This window comes from Electrona antarctica, assembly GCF_951216825.1.
Source record: "Electrona antarctica genome assembly, chromosome: 23".
NCBI classification, from domain to species: domain Eukaryota; kingdom Metazoa; phylum Chordata; class Actinopteri; order Myctophiformes; family Myctophidae; genus Electrona; species Electrona antarctica.
In genome coordinates, this window is record NC_136804.1 from 23,666,478 (window position 1) to 23,687,099 (window position 20,622).

General features: G+C 42.8%; 1 protein-coding gene across 14 annotated transcripts in view; it reads left to right on the forward strand.

Annotated features, from left to right (window-relative positions):
- ppfia2 (PTPRF interacting protein alpha 2) overlaps window positions 1–20,622 on the forward strand; it is a 285,017-nt gene that overhangs the window by 120,696 nt on the left and 143,699 nt on the right. For 2 of the 14 annotated variants that reach the window (XM_079494705.1, XM_079494693.1), the window contains exon 1: window positions 8,615–9,158. The exons of the other annotated variants lie outside the window; for them this stretch is intronic. In XM_079494705.1, the coding sequence (XP_079350831.1) occupies window positions 9,078–9,158 (81 nt within the window). In that variant the 5' untranslated portion in view covers window positions 8,615–9,077. Of the gene's footprint in view, window positions 1–8,614; window positions 9,159–20,622 lie in introns of those variants that run through there. 14 annotated transcript variants of the gene reach the window in all.

Sequence of the window (20,622 nt, forward strand, 5' to 3'; positions counted from 1 at the left end):
GTCTGGAGCACTCTGGTGGAGCTGTTGCCCCCGCGACCCGACTACGGATAAGCGGTTGAAGATGGATGGATGGAGTTCCGGGCAATGCAATGAACTACTTCTCACGGCAATAACGATTAGAAAATGCATTTTCTTTCTCTCATTCTTCTTTAGGGACCCATAAATGCGAATAGACTTCTGTCTGGGGAGGGGGGGGGGGGGGGGTAGAAAACCAAAAATAACAGCATGGAACAGCCGAGACGACGGGTGCTGCAGAGTACACCATGCATCAGCAGTGAGAGCGACCCAATTAAGGCAGCGACATGTCTGATTATTTGAGGTGGCAGTGTCATGCCGCCCGCAGGGGGGGCGGCTGGGAACAGATGTTTGTGGCGGATACTTCCTCTCCCGTGCACAGTCTCCAAGTGGCACTCAAATGTTTTTCTGGTGCAGCCGGTTGGTTTTCAGACATGCACTCTCATCATTTTGTGTTTTGAGCGGTGCCTCCGCTCCAATACGCAGCTATGTGTGTCCCAGTCCCTATCATAGGCGGCGGGTATGTAAGGCTAGGGAAGGCTTAGCCTTCCCAAAAATGTTGCTGGGTATTTTTTAAATATATATAATATATGTGCGCAGCGTTACACAGAAGGCTGTGTGTGTGTGTGTGTGTGTGTGTGTGTGTGTGTGTGTGTGTGTGTGTGTGTGTGTGTGTGTGTGTGTGTGTGTGTGTGTGTGTGTGTGTGTGTGTTGTCGCTGCCCCGTGGTGATCGCTGATCGGGTCATATGATTGGCTACTTGGTAGCCTTTCTGTAAACCTCTTCCTTCCAGTCGCTTTGTAGCAAACAGTAGCGTGCGCTGGTTTATTTTGGAAAACAGCAAAACGCAAAATGGATATAGCCTACGCCCTACGGTCTTTTTCAAGCCACAGATAAAGTAATTCAGAACTAAGAAGAAGCTGTGAGTCGGCTCGGCTGTCAGCAGCACCACCAGTGACCGTCCGCATGGTTCACAGTTCACACCACTGCAGCAACACTGACACGTTCAGCGGAGTGGCTGCTGTCTCTGTGCCGTCTGTGAAGAGCCATGAGCCGGGAGGGGCAGCAAGTAGCAACACCGCCGGGTAATCTCCACACTGACTCGAGACTTGAGAAAAAGACCCATATCGGCCAAAATATCCCAAAACAATGCCCGGGGAACTTTAATTAAAAGCTAGATGCAGTGTCTATAATTGGGTCAAGGGTGTTGCTTTTGTGAGCAATGGTGTACAAGATTGGTAATAAATTGGTCAAAGTAACTCATTTTTAGACCATCTGGGGGAAATAAATAAATACATTTGAGAGTTCCCACGCAATTCTAGCCTACCCAAAGGTAAAATCCACCCGCCGCCTATGGTCCCTATATGTATATACGTCGGACAGCTGCAACACCTAAACGCTCAGCCTCGCCCCCCTCAGGTACATTTGAAAGCTATTTTCAGCAATGGCATAATTTTTTTTTTTTTTGTGGGTAGATCTTGTTGATCTGGTAATTTTGTAAGAAGCTCTGAAGTCAAAAAAGTGTGGACACCCCTGCTCTACAATGTCCTACCACTACTGCTGAATCATGTCATTACCAAGGGAGCTCATTGCCAGTGGTGGAAAGTAACTAAGTACATTCACTCATACTGTACTTAAGTACATTTGTGAGGTATCTGTTACTTTCCTTTCCTTTGATTATTATTACAAGACATACATTAACCACTTCAACCCATACACATTTCGGCAAGATTGTTATACATTTGAAAACTTGAAAGGGAACATTCTGCATAATGATACTTACTTTTGTAAAGTACATTTTGAATTCCGGACTTTTACTTGTAACAGAGTACTTCTACATTGCAGTATTGATATGTTTATATTTAAGTAAAAAGAAAAAAATCACCACTGCTCATTGCTGCTTCTCTCTCTCGCTCTCTCTCTCTCTCTCTCTCTCTCTCTCTCTCACTCTCTCGCTCTCTCTCTCTCTCTCTCTGATTCTCTCTGTGTCTCTCTCTCTGTGTCTCTCTCTCTGTGTCTTTCTCCTCTCTCTCTCTGATTCTCTCTCTCTCTCTCACTCTCTCTGTGTCTCTCTCTCTGTGTCTCTCTCTCTGTGTCTTTCTCCTCTCTCTCTCTGATTCTCTCTCTCTCTCACTCTCTCTGTGTCTCTCTCTCTGTGTCTCTCTCTCTGTGTCTTTCTCCTCTCTCTCTGATTCTCGCTCTCTCTCACTCTCTCTGTGTCTCTCGTCTCTTTCTCTCTCTGTGTAATCTTTCACTTCTCTGCTCCCCGTGGATGAGATTGCGCTGATTTAACAGTTGTTCCGACTGACAGCTGAGCTCTTCGGGGAGTGCCATGGGTAAACCGCGTGTGACAATGTAGCCTCGCTTGTCTCGTAGTCTGCTTGGTAAGCCTGCGTGTACACAATGTGTGTACGTTGTACAGTGTATGTTAATGCGAACAAGCCTAACTGTCCCCTCTGCTGCACTCCCACATGTCGCGTATCAAATAATGTAAACCCCCACAACTAGTCTAATGTTTGATTTGTCGCACAGACGCACACTGAAAATTGAATGGGGCGTATAGTGCATACTGTATGTTGGTCCGACAGTCCAACAGTTGTCCAGTTGTGCAGTTAGTCCGACAACTGCACAACTGGACAACTGTTGTGCAGTTAATTAGTCCGACACATGCGTGGCTGGTTAAGACTCACCCGTGGCTCCCGACATGTGTTGCCGGTTAAAACTCACCCGTGCCTTCCCTGTGAGGTTAGGGTTTGGGGTAGGTTGTCGATCTAATGCCTGTCAGGTTGTTACTAGTACGTCAGACCAAACACCAAATTGCATATCTACAAGCTCACAACACGTTGTGGATGCAACTACTTTGTTTCCCCTTGCAAATGCCTTTCTCCATCATACAAGAGGTCATACTGACGTACTCTCTCTACCCACGATAACTGCCAGTATTCCCAAAATAATAGTTTTTGTAGTTTTCGTCTTTGTTCAAGACTATAATCAATGACATGGCTCAAACAAGTCTACTGCTGTGGGCTGCTACAATACTGCCGGCTGCAGTTTGTCAACATGGAACAGTCTCAAACAAAAACTCCAGTTTCTTTCATGTTAGGGTGTTTAGAGACATTTCTCTTTTCCTTTCACTACTCATTTTAGAATATCCATATATTCTAAACTAATGGCCTGTGGCCATTCCAGAAGAGAATATAGGTTCCATCCAGGCATGCTGTCAAACTATTTAAAAGGTTTGCTCGTCGACTGGACAAATACTACTTGCTTTGTGTACATTCACCGTATGTGCTATCCATTTACTGTCACTGTTTGCTATTCCTTGCTTGTTTGCAGCTTATTGGTGGTGTACTGGAACTAAGTGGTTGCATGCCAACGGTAGCCCATTCTACTGGTTTGCAGCTAATTATTGTTTCACAAGCTGTGTACAAATCCACAGTTATGTGCGTGGGCACACTCACATACATAGTGTTCATGTTGTTCTGAAAGTGTAAAAAATAAACCCGTACTCACACAGTAAAAACCCGTACTAACACAGTAAAATGTGATAATTCAATTCGGAAACCATAATAATTAAATGGACGTCACAGATTTTATCATGCAATGTGTGGCAGCGTTATATAGTGTTGAAGTCAAGTGTGACTTGACTTCAACACTCTTTTTATGTCAAAAACATTCTCTTCCATTGCCATCACTATTATGGGTTCAGTGTCCACACGGTAGTTCCTTGTTCTGCTTGTTTTTAGGATTTCAATAAGGACATTTCATCTGTCCTCAAGCCTTCTTAAATCATCGCAAATGATCTACCTAATTGTGGTACACATTAACTGTAGTGAAACAAGGCTGGTGTCATCACCGTTACAGCCTCCTGATGCCTTTAGATGGCCACGTAGATTAGGACTGCGGAATGATCAAACAAACCACAAATCAATGTGATTGAGCGCTTAGATTGATGGAACAGGATTGGTCTATAACTATTTATTGATTGAAGCATTGGCAATGATACACAGGTATACATACACATCACGGAAAAATACACTTACAGTACATGAATACACACGTTAACACACACTTTATAGTAGATGCATGCACGCACGCACGCACGCACGCACGCACGCACGCACGCACGCACGCACCTACCTACACACATACAACACACCTACCTACAACCTGATATTGGTTTTAATGAGCACATAGTCTGTCTGTGCGTGCAAACTATCACAAAGGAATAAAGGTACTTTGATCAAACATTTATCATAAATGTCCATCTTCATATACCACTTCAAAGTTTTATGGAAACCAAAGAAAAAGATACCTCACAGGACCTGTCACTTTATGTTGTATATTTTATCGACAGCGCAGCACTGTTAGTCTGGTGAGTTGAATGTGAAGGAACAGCTCATGTATAATTCACTGGGTCTGTGGTGGTTTTGGCAGATTTGGCCAAATTCAAAAGGCAAAGAACACTGTTGATGAGACTAGACCCAGACAGATATATGGGCCATTATTTGACCTTTTTTTAAGGACATCGGTATCTGCAATTATGCAACAGGTGTACCACGACTTTTTAACCTATATTTTGTCTTAACTAGCGGAAATTTACAAAAGGCTCCAGAGATGTGTGATGTGTTGTGAACTTGTAGATTAGCATTTTCTTTTTTTTTGTATGTTTTTCACACGGGTTAGAATTAATTTTGCACTTTTCAAAATATTGATAATCGGTGGGCTAGGACTCTATATGAAAGCATATGGAATGCAGAGAGGACTGGGACTGGGAGCCAGATCTCTAGAGGTCAATAGAGGGTATGCGCATGCATAAAGTGAATGGCAGATCGAGTGGCAAAGTGAGTGACAAAGTGAATTTAATGTTGTTTTAAGTCATTTAATGCAATCAAATAGGACTTCTGTTCGGATGTATGGGCTTTCAAGGCCAGAAAGTATAGTCTTTTGCCACTCAGTAGGCATTCCCGCATAACTTCCAGGTATGATGATGATCTCACGCACATATACCCTAGGCTCTATACATGCTCCTTCCGTTGTCTCCTTCCGTCATTGACTCGCTGGAAATGATCAATTTTCAGTTTAAAAGTAGTTCTCGAGTCAAAAAAGTGTGGGAATCCTTGATATAGACTGTACTACTACTATAGCCTGACAACTCTGATTGCCGCAGTCGCTGTTTTAGTTAATCCACTGTGTCCTGAATTTTGACATTGATAATTAATGTGACCTAACTACCCCCTCTAGCCATGGGATAGGTCTGTCCCCAAGCCTGTACTTATGGACCAATCAAATGACAAGGCTCAAGGCCGCTATCCGGTCTCCCGTGGTAGATCCTTGTGCAGAAAAGGGGACATCACTTCCACGTCCCATCATCATTTTCCATCTCAAGTACTACATAAATAAATAAATACATAATAAAAATCTTCTCTGAAGTGCACATTTGAGATCAGACCCAAAAACGAATATTTGGTCTGTGCCCCAGTGCCAGTGATTTTATTAATTATTATTATTATTTTAAATTTGAACTTTGTCTAACACCACAGAATCTGCTCAGAACATACAGTGCATTTGTAGTGTTGATTTTAACGGCACATTTTGATTTAGTTTTAGTCATAGTCTTTTGAATAAAATTCTGTTAAATTTAGTCATAATCTGAAACCTTTAATCTAGTCCTAGTTGAATATCATAAGCTCACAACTTGTAGAATGTAGATTGTGAGCTTGTAGATCTGCTATTTTCAGCATGCAACCAAGCATTAAATGACTTATTATAGTTCTACTGAATGTCTTGGATCTCGTCTACTTTTTATTTGTTGATGAAATTGTCAGTATACTATAGTCCGTCATAGTTGTAGTCATCTTATGGTTTTCATTTAGTTTTCCTTTAGTTTTTGTCAGTGAAAAAAGGTAGTCGCCGAACATTTTTCGTCATAGTTTTAGTCAACAAAATCAACACTAGTGCATTGCTTTGGTTGGTTGGTTTGACTAGTGGAATGGCTTGCTAGTGATACAAAGCACAACTAGGCCAGTCAATCTATAAACTATACAAGAAATATTACATAGTCATATTTGTCATATACAGTCATATTTGTCTTTCCTGCTCTCCAATTAGCTCATAACATTAGCCGCGCTCTGCTGCGGTGTGTGCATATGGGTGTTGGGTGAAATCAGCCCTTCAATCAAATCAAACTCTCCTTGGGCTAAATTCACATTTGTGAAGACGGCTATGGCCGTTTTTAGCCGAAGTAATGTTTTCCGTGCAAAACTAATGCTTGCATTAGACCTGACACTAGATTCTACAAAATGTCTTCTAAATCCAAACAGTTTTCTGAAAAACCTACGTATGTCAGTGGTGCTCAACCTTTTTCATGTCAAAGACAAGCTCGTAGCACGGCACTCGGTGCCACGCTATGAGCTTGTAGATCTGCTATTTTTCAATAGCTAAAGTATAACATAGGTGTTCCCAGTGTTCCCAGTTAGCCTTATATAGGTTTTCAATGGTACCCAATGTTCAACTCCTGAATTTACCATGATCCACAATTGAGTTATTTGGATGACGATTAGAACGATTACTATTGCAATTTCTTTTGGGTCAAATCTTAGGGAAAATTGGATGAAAGCTGGTCAGACAGACTTATAGTCTGAAGTCTGGAAAACCTCCTCTACTTTATATGATTGCTGTTAAAAAGTTGTTTCTGTTCAATTGTGGATGTATCTGAAGTAGAGCTGTTTTTATAAAGAACTCAATGTGCATTAAAGTAAAGAAGGAAATATACTGGATGACACCGTTATGACAGGTCTCTGGAAATGTCTTTTGAAGCCAAGGTGAATGAGGCCATGGAAATGTAGAGACAGCTCCAATCCGTAATGTTCCTAGCAATATTGGTTATTCTGTTTGCTGTCAGTGGAAATTTAATTTTACGTGAACTTGAACATTTTGTTTAGCATCTTCTCAAGTAGCCTACATCACGTTTGTAACCTCATTCCCGCAGCCTACTGTACGTTTTCCCTTTTTTCTTTAAATGTTCTGATTAATTGAAAATGGAGGACCCTTAAGTAAACAGTCTTAGTGCTTTTTCTGGTTTTATCAGTTTTTATCAGTAGCAATTTTTCTATTGACCAGGCTGTACTTTTCCATGAACTGTACCCATTCTGCAAACTGTTAATACAATTTTCAATGAATCAAAACTCATCTGGAACTTGTGGATGTGGATGAGGTGAGAGAGGAAACACCTGTCATCGTACAGTAAGATCACTCTCTCACACAAACATGCACACACGCACGCAGTGCCACGCACGCACGCACACACACACACACACACACACACACACACACACACACACACACACACACACACACACAGCGTGACTCACGCTGCTGTAAGATGCGTGAGGCATCTAATTGTGTGGATAATGTAAATGTTAAGGATTAGGAATGCAAGGTTCATCTTGTGAATGATCGAGGAGGAGGAGGAGGAGGAGGAGGGAGGGAGGGAGCAGTGGTGGAAGAACTGCTCTTAAGTACAATTTTAAGGTATTTGTACTTTACTTGAGTATTTCCAATTTTCGATACTTTTACTTCTACTCCACTACATCTCAGAGGCAAATATTGCACTTTTTATTCCAATACAATTATTTGAAAACTTTGGTAGATTTTGATTATTACTACAAAACATACATTAATCACTTAAGCCCAATTATAAATTTCGGCCATTCGAAAATAGCCACTCTACAATCTCACAATGTGGCGACGCATTGTGAGCTTGTAGATCTGGTATTTTCAAAAGATTATTATACATTTGAAAACTTGAAATGGGACATTCTGCACAACAAGTTAAGTACTTAAAGTACAATTTTCATGCCAAATTGCCAATACTTTTTTTTGTACTCAAGTAGACAAGTACATTTTGAATTCCGGACTTTTACTTACTACGTAATATTGCAAAATGAAATGAAATTAAATGAAATCTATATTTACCCAGGGTATCTGGGCTAAGCTCAAGAACTTGTTTCCAGCCAGGCCCTGCTCATAGAACACATTTCATCGTAGTGGTTGATGCCTTGTTCAAGGGCATTTCAGCGGTGGTAATTTTAACGTGTCGGACGGCTGATTCGAACTGGGAACCTTCCGGTATCTAGACCGCGCCGCTATCCGTTCGGCCACCGCTGCCGCAATTGAGTAGCCTACTCAGGGCAGGGTATAGGCAACCTTTGGCACCGGTGCCACTGCCAACAATGGCACCGGTGATCACACACAGGGCACAGGCACACTGGCATAAGTGTGTGAGAGAGCCTAGGAGGTTTTGTTTAAAAATAAACTATTTAAAAACTGACTGGGGAGGGAGTCTGGGAGATAGGGTGGGTTATTGCTCTGATTTGGTGTCATTATTGAACATACTGTAGAGGCACATACACTGACCATTCTAGAAAATAAAATATGCCACTTAATTTCAAAAAGATTGCAGACCGAGACCGCTGAATGATCGGGGGGGTTGGCCGGTTGGGGGAGGGATGGAGGGAGGGAGGGAGGTGATAATCGCTGCTTGGAACAGATGGAGTACCCATGCACCCAAGCCACTGTTAATAGAGCTGCGTGCACTGCCGTGCAGCAGCAAGCGCCACACTAGGCAATAATCATGGAGCCGCCACGGTACATCTCTCACTGCGTTTGACTCGTCGCGACGCGGCCAATCGATAGGAAAGAGAGACCGAGAGAAACAACGTGCGACTAGTGTGTATAACAACAACACGGATTGGGGCCAGCCAGCCAGGAAAGCAGAGAAAAGTATTTCCCCTGGTTGTCTTTTTTTGGAGGGGGGATAGATCTTTTTTGGAGGAGCGGTCTGATCTCTTTTTTCGATGTGGGTGTGTAGCTCAAAGAGCGCTGCTGCCGACACGCGACCGCCGCGCCGCGCCTGTCAGGACTGCCGCTCTGACTAGGATATATAATATAACCTGCATGTGATTTATCACGTTTTTCGAATTTCTTCCTCCGTCCTCGCCATTGATATATCGGATCGATCGGTCACTTTTGGATTTTTCTTTTCTTTTCGAAGGGATTATTATGATCTTCTCGGACATGAGTACGGGGGCCAACTCCCCGAAGGTGCACCCACCAAACGGGACAAGGTTTTATACGTTCCAGGCAAGTGTACCCTACTTACTAGGCTCTCTTTTGAACTATCTCCCCAAACTGTCATGTTATTATGATGCGCGACGCGCAGCAGTGGTCATAATGAGTGACCATTGCTTCTTCTGTTTTTATTTCGTGTCCAAGTACTGCATCTTTCCCCTGGATCTTGTGATGCGTTTGGCATCGTTTGTGTCATCAATGCCTATTGAATTCAGGTGTGCGCCATCCACGAATATAGGCTACACTCTACAGCATGGACTTACTGGTTTTTAGTAGCTATGTTTAATTGTATCCGGGTTTGTTTTTACCAATTGTGTATACAATTAAATACCAATGTCAATGTGCTAGCAGCTGGTACCAATGTGCTTAATTGATTCGTCTAACAATGTGTCCGAGACGCGCGTGTGTAGGCTACTCTGGTGCGTCTGTGAGAATGCACAAATATTATCATTATCAAGCCTGCTCCTTCACTAGTAAAATGTGCAGTTTCTGTACACAGAATACTCCCAGGTGAGCTTTATAATGTAGGTCATGTGAATGGGGTTATGCACTACACTACAGGCTTATATGTGTGATCAAGGTACCCAGAGAATACATAGCTGCAATTTGCAACACTAGATTTTTTTAATGGGTTGAACCTAGAGTTGCAACACCAGACATTGCAGCTGTACGCAAAGCTCTTTCAATCTGCAAAGTGTTTGTTTCATAAAAATCCACAGTAGGCCTACAACATGGTATTACTTTTACTTATTAGCAAATTTCTGTGTCAAGAAATTCCATGCAGGAGATTATTTTTTCAAAGTGTTGGAGTTTGGAAGCGCTCGTTTTCAACAACGCAACCTCCTGCAGCATCCCACATTATGTGCAATTTCAAAGCAGGGCTGTTGAGTGATTTACAACGAGCACTTCCAAACTCGAACACTTAGAAAAATAATCACCTGCACAGACTTCTAAAGTCCCTCAGAAAGAGGGCATATCATTTCCTGCTCTAGAATGTTGAATAAAACATCTGAGGCTTGACTCATGCATAACAGCAATTCAGAGTTATATGTATAATGAAGGAACATTATTAATGGGTATAAGCCCACAGTATCCCACCCTTAGTTTATATGATACAATATTTGAATTGTGATATGAAGTATGAAGTATATCCTTTCAGTTGTTACGAGAGAAACTCATTTTCTAAACTATTGATTGGTACTGTATGTGCTACTGAAGTGCATTTCAGGTCTGCCTGTGAAGTCCATAACCATATGCATGGAAATGAAGCGGTGTCAGAGAATATCGATCCAAAGTGTCTCGCATGGCTCTTGAAACTAAGCCAGCTCTATATGTTTTCCTGTGTCGGGAGGAAAGACGTAAAGGAGAGACAAAGATAATCTTTCTGTTTAATCCATCTGTAATTATGGTTGAAATTTGTCTTTCGTTTGAGGCATTTAAAAAAAACGGAGCACAAACTTCTTAGCCAATCAGGAGGGAATATGAAAAATCGGAAAGACACGTTTTGTTTAATGACTAGATGCTGTGTACGTACTGGTTTGCGTGATGTTTGGACAAAAGGTGTAGTACTGCCAAAAAATGTGTTCAGCAAAAAAAAAAAAATCTTCCTGGTGGCTCTGTAACATCCCCGTGTGAGAAATTTGGGGCAGGGGTCTGGCATCCATCCAGAGAGAGAGTGTGCACATTTTTACTGCCATCAAGCCCAACAGTGCCGGAGATGAGCTGATCACAGACGGAAGGACACACACACACACACACACACACACACACACACACACACACACACACACACACACACACACACACACACACACACACACACACACAGGGAGAGACAATGATTCTCTCGTAAGATGTTGCTCAGAAGAAGCTGACTGGTCGAGGGGTCTGCAGGAAATAATTGGTAGAGGGCTTTGCAGGAGATGATTGGTGGAAGGGTCTAGGGAAACTCCCACACTGTTTGTTTGAAGTAGGCTGAAGTGCTTGTACTGTGTGTTCGTTGCATTTTTAGGCATTTCATTTTTCACCAGCTGACTTGTAATTATTCCTAGCTCTAGGCAGTCTGGTGACTGATTTATTAGAAATCGGATACTTTTTGTAGAGGAGGTTAAGGAGCCATCCATTTAGCTGTGCTTCTAGTGTGTCTGTTACTATGGTTGAAAAACATACTACATGCACCAGGATTTGATTAGAATATGACCACTTCTGCGTTGAGATGCATTGTAAAATCTCAGACTTCTAATTTAACTCAGAGTTACATTTGTATCAGTGTACGAATCCACCTGTAAGGGACGGTACATTTTTGTTGGATGTGTTGGAACTGTACAGTACATTCACCACTACTAATGTTGCCATTGAAATTATGTGAAGGCAATCAGTACGGGGGAAGGTGGTAGCCTAAGATGACGTCTTCTATTTTGCCATAGTGTTGCCAACATGAGGACTATTTATAACAGACCCAAGAGGGGCCCAAAAGCCCACATCATAGTGTACAGTTCTCAGTCTCTTCCTCTGTTAAATTGCTACATCCAACATCTTGTTCTTCTGCCGCACGCCTTCCACATCTGAGGAATCTTCTCTTAACAGCGTTTGTGGAGCCTCATAAACCTCTGCTTTGACTTGTCATGTCAAATCATTAGCCAGGGAAAAAGCTCCCTGGGGACTTCTATAGGCTGGAAGACTCCTCTCATATCTCACAAAGGCGCCCTCACAGCTTATAAAAACCATGAAAAGCCCAATAAAAAGCAAAGACTGGGGGCGGGGGTGGGTGTTTTATTTAGTGAGTACACCTAATTGAGCTGCCCGAATGCAACTCCCCACCGTATGTACACAATACTACACATTGCCTATTTGTGCCGGATGCTTGCGTAAAGCACCCCTTTTCAACCTATGTTCATACAAATGGTCCTCACTAATGATCACCCTTATATTATGGTACAATTTATTTTAGTCTAGTTCACTGTGTCTCAGAGGAGGGCTGTGGACAGTTCCGAAACCCGTCTTCATCGATGGGGAATCCAAGCTAATAGAAACTTCAGGTTTTCTATTTCTGGAAAGTTAGGATTCTACAGTATAATGGAAGCCATTGTAATACATATACCATTGTAATATGCAATAAAAAATAATAATCTTGGAAGAAAACTGCCTAACGATGACGTAGGCGGGTTACTGTAACCACATCCCTCCTCTGAGACACACAGTAGATTTTTGTCAGGTGAAACCTGACTAGTGTTTACTCCTGAAAGTTAGACGACAAGATAGACCCCTAGTCCATACTGACGTGATTGGCTACTTCTAGCCAATGGGACGACAAGCAACGGCAATGCTGCCTCTAGCCAATGGGAAGAGGAGGGGGAAATATCCATGGCAGCAAAGCAGGCTGCAGACAGAGCAACGCGCATACTACAGTTATTTGACACGTTTGCAATGTTCGCACGTCACTCGATATAACTTCAAACCAACCGCGGCTGAAACAGCGCAGCGCAGCCAATGCAAAGCCACAACAAAACACAGTCATTGAACCACGCACAGAATCAATGTATATAATGTATCGTGATTCGTGTCTCCATGTACCACCGCTGCACTGTAGGGACGGGCCAGCGCTACTAGCAGCCTGTACAGCCAGCAGCAGCAAGAGACAACTGCGTGCGCCTGCAGAATACGCTTCAAATTAACTCATATCTGCCTAGTTCAGTCTCCAAAGCCCGACAATACGCATCCAATTCCAAATGGACTCGCCAAAGTTGAAATAATAGTTTTCAATTTCTAATAGTGTAATATTAGTATTTGCGACAGAGAAACTAAAGTAATAATAACAATAATAGGGGGGGAAACGAAGGCAAAAAGGGGGACAACAGAGACAGCGCCTCTTTCACCTGACCTGACACATTATTACTATGTAATCATTCCTTGTTTTAAGCATGGCCTAGTGTACATCACTGCTTGAGCATTAGTGAGGACCATGTTATATGAAGATAGGTTGAAAATGGGTGAAGTCATCCTTTGTCACCCAATTCTGTTAATAGTATTTGTAGTAGATAACAGTAGCACAATTTTAAATTTGCACCCTATGGCCAGAAAAATAATGAAGTCTGTGTGTTTGACTATAGGGTTTGAATGGATTACTGAATTCCTACAATGCCCATAATGCTTTAGTGGACTTCCCCTCCTTGTGGAGAGGGGGGAGGCTGCATGGAGGTGTGACTTTGTAGTCCAGGAAGGGGTCTTTGGTCATGAACATGGCGTCATGACTATAAAAAATAAACAGGCTTAGGTTAATTTACCCCTGTCTCCATTTCAACCATGTCAGATCTGTACTTTGTAGAAAGAGCAAAACATTTTAGAAAATACTGAATTCGCCTTCTCAGATTGGCCGTGGCTAGTTTGCAATTAAAAATCATTAGGGCAAGTTAAATTAAATTCAGTAGATGTTCATAATGGCACCATGCGATGGGATAGTGATATAATTTCTCGACCTTCTCATTTGTATGCCGTCTATTATATATTGCCTGTATTCATGAGTGATTTTGGGGAGGAGCAGTATGATTCATAGTTTGGTTGTGTGTCCTTGTTTGTGTCCATCTGCTTTTGTTTGCATGTATTTGGGCCTTGGCGGTGTTGGATAGGCAATATTAGGCATGTATTTGTCCATAGCGGTGTTGGATCCTCTGAGGGAGGATTCTTCAGTGGGATTAGCTTGTGTACACAAATAAGACACTCTCAAAGCTAAACCATATGGCGCTTTTTCATTGAGCATGACATTAACAGCACAGGGTCATTAATTACCGTGTTTTTGGTTCAGAAACTCAATAATCTGTCACCCAATGTTTTTAATTCACAGATTACCATCTTGGCTCTAATTTATAGTCTACGGCAATGTTTTCCATGGTATAAATATTGACAAGTGCAGAATCACAGAAATGGCATTTGAATTCTGTGACGGGTGGGTTTTGCCTTCCTTATGCCAGATCTATAATTGTGCATCATATCACGCACCGAAATTAGCAGATCTAAAAGCTCACAACTTGTGGATCGGCTATTTTCGCCATGTGACACCCGTCCACAACTAAGTACAAATCAGGCTTAACACAGCTGGCCTAATATCATAATAGAAGCTACTCTGCAAGACACGACTAATTAAATTAAATTTATTGGATAACCAGAATTGGGTAACGGTGACTTGCTAATCAAATCAGTGCTGCTCGGGCAAAAAACATTGCAGTAAAGTCTGTGGCCAACTTTCAGATGGATCACAAGCTTCTCTCTTCTCCAATTCCTTGCAGTCATTTCATACAAACTGATGCTGATGTGTTCCTCTACTGATAGTGTTGCGTAGTCCGAATGCTATATACGGAGTCCGGAACTACACCAAAATCTGAGTAATCTGTGTGTCACTTATGTTCACAAAAATATATGTCTTTACATTGTATTTTTGAGGGGTGCTAGCCCCTCCTATGCCCAGCTTTCCGGGTTTGATTGGCCAAAATAAGATGATGTATGATGATAAGAGCGGCACTCATTTCACACGGGTGTGATTTGTTTTTGTTCCATTTCTGCTAAGCAGCAAGTTATATATGCTTAAAGGATTTCTATTTATATTAGGATAAATTTGCGCGACTGTAAAGATGAAACGGAAGTGGGGAGGAGAACTCACTTCTGCTTTATTTTTTGCTCATGATCAGAGTTTCCGCTCTGCAGACTGTATGATGGAACTAGAGATGTCCCGATACTGTATCGGTATCGGAAAAGTATCGGTATCGGCACTTATTTGTCATATCGGGTCATATTGGTATCGGCGAATATGCCAGTCTTAACCACCGATCCGACACAGGGGTAAGGGGTTGACACTATGGCAAGTAAATAGAATGTTGGGGCATGTGGAGTTTGCTTTGGAGTTGCCAAAACTGCAAGTGCACATTTGAGTGAGGAGTCAAACACAACACGAGATATATAGCTAGATACACAACACAAGATCACAACACTGGTATCGGTATTCTGTATCGGTATCGGCTAACACAGAAATTGTGGTATCGGGATCGGATTGGAAATGAAAAAAGTGTATCGGGACATCCCTAGATGGAACATTGGAATCATTTGAAAATTGCGAGAGGCAACAGTCTGTAGTTCTCGTCTGTAGTGTAGTGAATCTGCACTTGGACGGGTTTGGTCACCTACAGTACGTAGGTCCTGGGGGCTGCTTGGTTTCAGTTGAGCAGCTGCCATCCGGGGTCTAGAGATCCTGCACCAGCCTCTCTTTAACCCGTTTAGACCTGAGGCCAATTCTATCCTATCAGTTTCCTGAAAAATCCCTATGTTTCTAAATCAGTGGCGCTCAAACCTTTTCATGTCAAGGACCCTCACAATGTGTTTGTACGCGGACCCCCATCTGAAAATATGTTGTTCCAGGCAGTAGCAAAGATTGGAGTTAAAAAAGATTTGCACACATTTTCACGACATTTTCTGCTATTATTTTTCAATAGCAAAGTATAAAATGATGCTTTTTTAGTTTTTTGCCCAAAAAGACACAGATGCTGTCCCGATTTTAACGAGTTAAGCATCTGTCCTCTGTGCTCTTTTGTAAGCAGAGCCACAGCCTGCTGGCCGGGCCATCCCCTTTCCCCTGTGACTACTTCATCTGAACCAGTAAAGAGGCGATACTCATTTGGCACTGGCGACCGGCGGGGCGTCTGAGAGCTTTGCATTCAGTCAGAGCAGCGCAGGAAAAGACGACTGATGATGTATGGCTGTGCCTGCTCATTCAAAAGTGCCACTTGTCGTTTCCCCTGTCTGCTGTGCGCACCTCCAGCCGTATAGGCCTTATAGACCTTATAGACTTGCTTCTTGAGTCGAGTGTCGTGACGGCAGTGCACACCGGCACAGTGCCTTTTAAGTTATTCCGTGTTACATCTTCATAGGTGCTGTGTGATCTGATAGTACACTAGTACTGCTCATAATAATTCACACCCTCAAGAAGCATTCACACAAGCCGTCCGTGTGTCCGTACGTTACCAGCTAATCTCCGGCACCATTAACCCGGTCGATGCCAAACTTTGCACACACACTCCCTGGATGCCAACGATGAACCTCTGCCCCAAATTTTCTAGAACGGCCTCTTATAGCGCCACCATGAGGCAGCTTTTCACCTTTTTGACATATAACTGCACCGATCTGCGTGAAACGTTGCATGCACACTCCCTAGAGGCCAAGGACAAACCTTTGAACTGCATATTTCACATGTGCTTTTTATAGCGCCACCAGGAGGCAGACCTTTGTAAAACACATTTTTTTATATTACTACTCCAGATTCTGTCCAAAGATCCTGCAAATCGTTACACAGTATCTCTATAGTTATGTGCTCAAGACTGACCTGTCTGATATTTCATATTCCATCCTAATTGGCAAACATTGGCTCTCGAAGTTTGCAGGATTGGCCCCTTTTTGAACAAAAAGCCTCAAATCATGAACGTAGCGTGCAATTTATGGGAAATCTTTCACACACGTTCCTACTAGGCTGAGGAATATATCCCACCCTTTTCACCTTGGCCTATTATAGCGCCACCAGGAGGCCACCATAACCTGACCTGGCCGGGTGGATACCTGTGCCCCGAGGGGCAGTTCTTCTAGTTTATTTATATTCTTTTCATGTCAGAAAGTCATCGAAGTGCATGATTGAACATTTCACGGTCTATATTGTTTAGAATTGTTTTAAAATGTCGCAATACATCGCAATATATATATATATACAGTAGAGAGAGAATAGAGAGACCAATTTAAGCTTATGCAGCAGGAGAATGTGTCTAAAAGCCATCGTGACTCATCACATTAGCAGCAGACAAAGGTGTGAATGACAAGTAACGCCTCTTTTCTTCTCCTCTCCAAGTCTGTCCTTTTCAAAAATATATATAGCCAGAGCCCCCATACATGAATCACTGTACAGACTGTGCAGTAACCTGTATACCAAAGAAGTCATTTGTGTTTCGTCTTTTGCACTTCACTTCCCTTATCGTTTTATCATAAAGTTTATCTGATTCCCTGCATTTTGTATTTGTGCTCTTTGTCTGTATCTGTTGTATTGGTAGTGTCTGTGACACTGGCTGTGTTATCGCTTAATCTTTGGAAATCCCTGTTTTGCATAATGACCACATGAGCCTAAACGGAATGGCTTGTGACCCTTTGGTGTGATACACACACACACACACACACACACACACGCACGCACGCACGCGCGCGCGCGCGCGCGCGCACACATGCACACACACATGCGCACACATGCGCACACACACGCACACACACACATGCACACACACATGCACACACACACACACACACACACGTTGCAGATAACATCCAAGGACACTGCATTGCTGGCTCGCTGTGAGGCTGATGATCACATGACTATGTGAACTGTTCTGCTGTTGGACAGTGCATGCAGAATGCAGCATTGTGGCAGAGAAAACAACAGTAGTAGTAGTCTCTCTTTCTCTCTCACGCACACACACACACACACACACCCGCAGTCCGCACACACACGCCTTGTGTTTACATATGGTATATGTTTGTTTAGGCGTTTTATGCTTTGTTTGAAAGAGAGACCAGGCCTGGACTTAGGGTGACCAGATGTCCCCCTTTGCATGGGACAGTCCTTCATTTCCAAGACTTTTCAGGCGTCCCACAAATTGAGACCCTGTCCCACAGGCACCCTAAAAGTTAGTCCCCTAATAGTTGACTTTCTGTTGTAAAGCTTTCTCATTGTCCATTGTCCTGCAAGATATATCTTTAAGCCTGTTAAAATAACATGAGAAATATTCCCCTAGGCTACAGTAACAGTACAAAGTTGGCCATACCACCCATGACCAAAATGAGCATTTTAAAACAAAATGTGAGACGCCAGATAGGCAATATTAGGCCTATCGTCGAATATGACATCAAGGCATGATTAAATAGCAACTTTAGAAATAAGTTGCTAACCCCGTCCCGCCCCACTTGTCCCACACAAGCGATCCTTCTGTCTAGAGATGCTCCGATAATCGGCCAGCGATCGGTGATCGGCCATATCGGCCGATATTCACTCTGATCGGTAACCGGCATTTACCCGATCTATGATCTATGGCAAAGAGAAAAACAATCGGTGATCGGTCTAAAAAAACCTGATCGGAGCACCCCTACTTCTGTCCCTTAAATGAACAGTTTGGATCTGGTCACCCTACCAGTGCTGCTGGCGTAGCGGTTCGTGGGCACCTAGGCTCAATGTGGGTACAGTCACAAGTTCCGACATACTAACAGTCCGACAGTCATTAGACCGCCCCCCATACCCCACACCCTAACCTAACCCTAACTGCAAGCATGGCGCAACGCATGTCGGACCAACGCATGTCGGGAGCAACGGGTGAATTGGCCATGTCAGACTTTTGGTGTGTCGGATAAGCATGCGCACCCCCTCAATGTAGCCTGACAGCACGTTGTGGCTTTGAGTCCCGATCCCAATGGCCTTTTTTCTCGGTGTCACTCGCCATCTCACTCTCTCTCTCTCTCTCCGCGTTTCATGTCAAACTACTATACTGTACTATCAATAAAGGCCATATATGTAGTATACAAATAATTTCTCCCACTGCTCCACAAACATACGAGTCACGATTAGAGTCCCCCCTGTCCGGTAATGTTTGGGACAGCCATGCAAGTACTACTTGTGCAGAATGTCACTTTTTAAGTTTTCAAATGTATCTAGTAACTAGTAACTAAAGTTGTCAAATAAAAATTGTAGTGTAGTAAAAGTACAATAGTTGCCTCTGAAATGTAGTAGAGTAGAAGTAAAAGTGCTGACAATTTTACATACTCAAGTAAAGTACAAATACCTCAAAATAGTACTTAAGTACAGTACTGAAGTAAATGTACTTACATTACCCAGCAAGCACAGTCAGGACCTGGACAAATTAGTGACGTCTCGATTATGGCCAGATCAAGTCAAACCAAGACTAATCAAATCTGGCCCAGAATATCACCTGATTTCAACCAAAATAAATTCTGCCCGTTAAGACGGACGTCCCTTGCTGGGTAGTTACATTCCGCCACTGCCATTTTTACACTGAGTTCATTTTTACGCGTGTAACACTGGCATGTGATAATTGCTTAAAAACGTCCTCAGTACACACACACACACACACACACACACACACACACACTCAGTGAGGACATGAGACAGGATATGTAGATGGAGAAAAGTAGGAGTGTGTGTGTGTGAGTGTGTGTGTGTGGTAGGCGTGTGTGTTGTAGGCGAGTGTGTGGCCTATTTTCCTAGTCCTTTTTTTTAATCAGGCCTCGTGCATTTAAAATCTGGCCAGGGCAGATGGGGAAAGGGAGAGTTTGACCCACTTTGATGGATTCCACACCGATTAAAAGGATGAGTGAGCTCTCGAAAGCAAGGGACGTGTGTGTGTGTGTGTGTGTGTGTGTGTGTGTGTGTGTGTGTGTGTGTGTGTGTGTGTGTGTGTGTGTGTGTGTGTGTGTGTGTGTGTGTGTGTGTGTGTGTGTGTGTGTGTGTGTGTGTGTGTGTGTGTGTGTGTGTGTGTGTGTGTGTGTGTGTGTGTGTGTGTGTGTGAGCAGGGAAAGTAAGGAGGAGGTAGTACTGTGTGATTGTATTTGTGTTGTGATCAAGCCTGTGTTGTTGTCTCTCTCATAATGCTGCACTTAGTGACGTGACATTGTCTGCAAAGCTCCTCCGTGGCACATTTTGACGTCACATTTGTGCGATGCATCGTCCGACGACACTTTGTTGAATAGCTGTGGGCTGCTAGGCAATCTACAAGCCATCTACAAAGCTCATGTGAGCTTGTAGATCGGCTATTTTCTAAAGATTTACTTAATACATTTTGAACTTGCGATGAGTACTTTTACTTTTGGTGCTTTTAAGTATATTTTGATGCCGTTACTTTTGTACTTTTACTCGAGTGTATTTCGAAATGAGTATTTCTACATTGCAGTATATGGCATAGCAGTGGGCGTGGTTTTCTGGCACCACTGAAAAATCGGCCATTGATTTTTTTCCCCATAGAGATTTACAAAAATATTAATTTAAATTATTTTAATAGAATCAAGCCATCCAGGATCCTGGTGATTCATGGTCATAAAACCTTTGATTATGTAAGCAATAATGGGCTATACAGTATGCATACACGCCATTTTACCGATGATACTAATGAAGGCTCTGTTCCATTCTGGTCAAACAGAGCCAGGGTGCTGCTATTGTCCATGTTGGCTCACTGGAAACACTCTGCTACACCAGTGGGTCTCAAAGTGTCCTTGAATGGGTTCCAAATGGCTCTGTATGGGTGTGTAACTCTTGAGAATTTGGTTGCATTTATACACTCAGAGTTATGGGGGTCCTTGAAAAAGAAAAGTTTGAGAACCACTGCACACTAAATGGAACAGAGCCTTAATTAGTATCAAGTGACACGGAAGTAGTTATTCTGTGTGCATACAT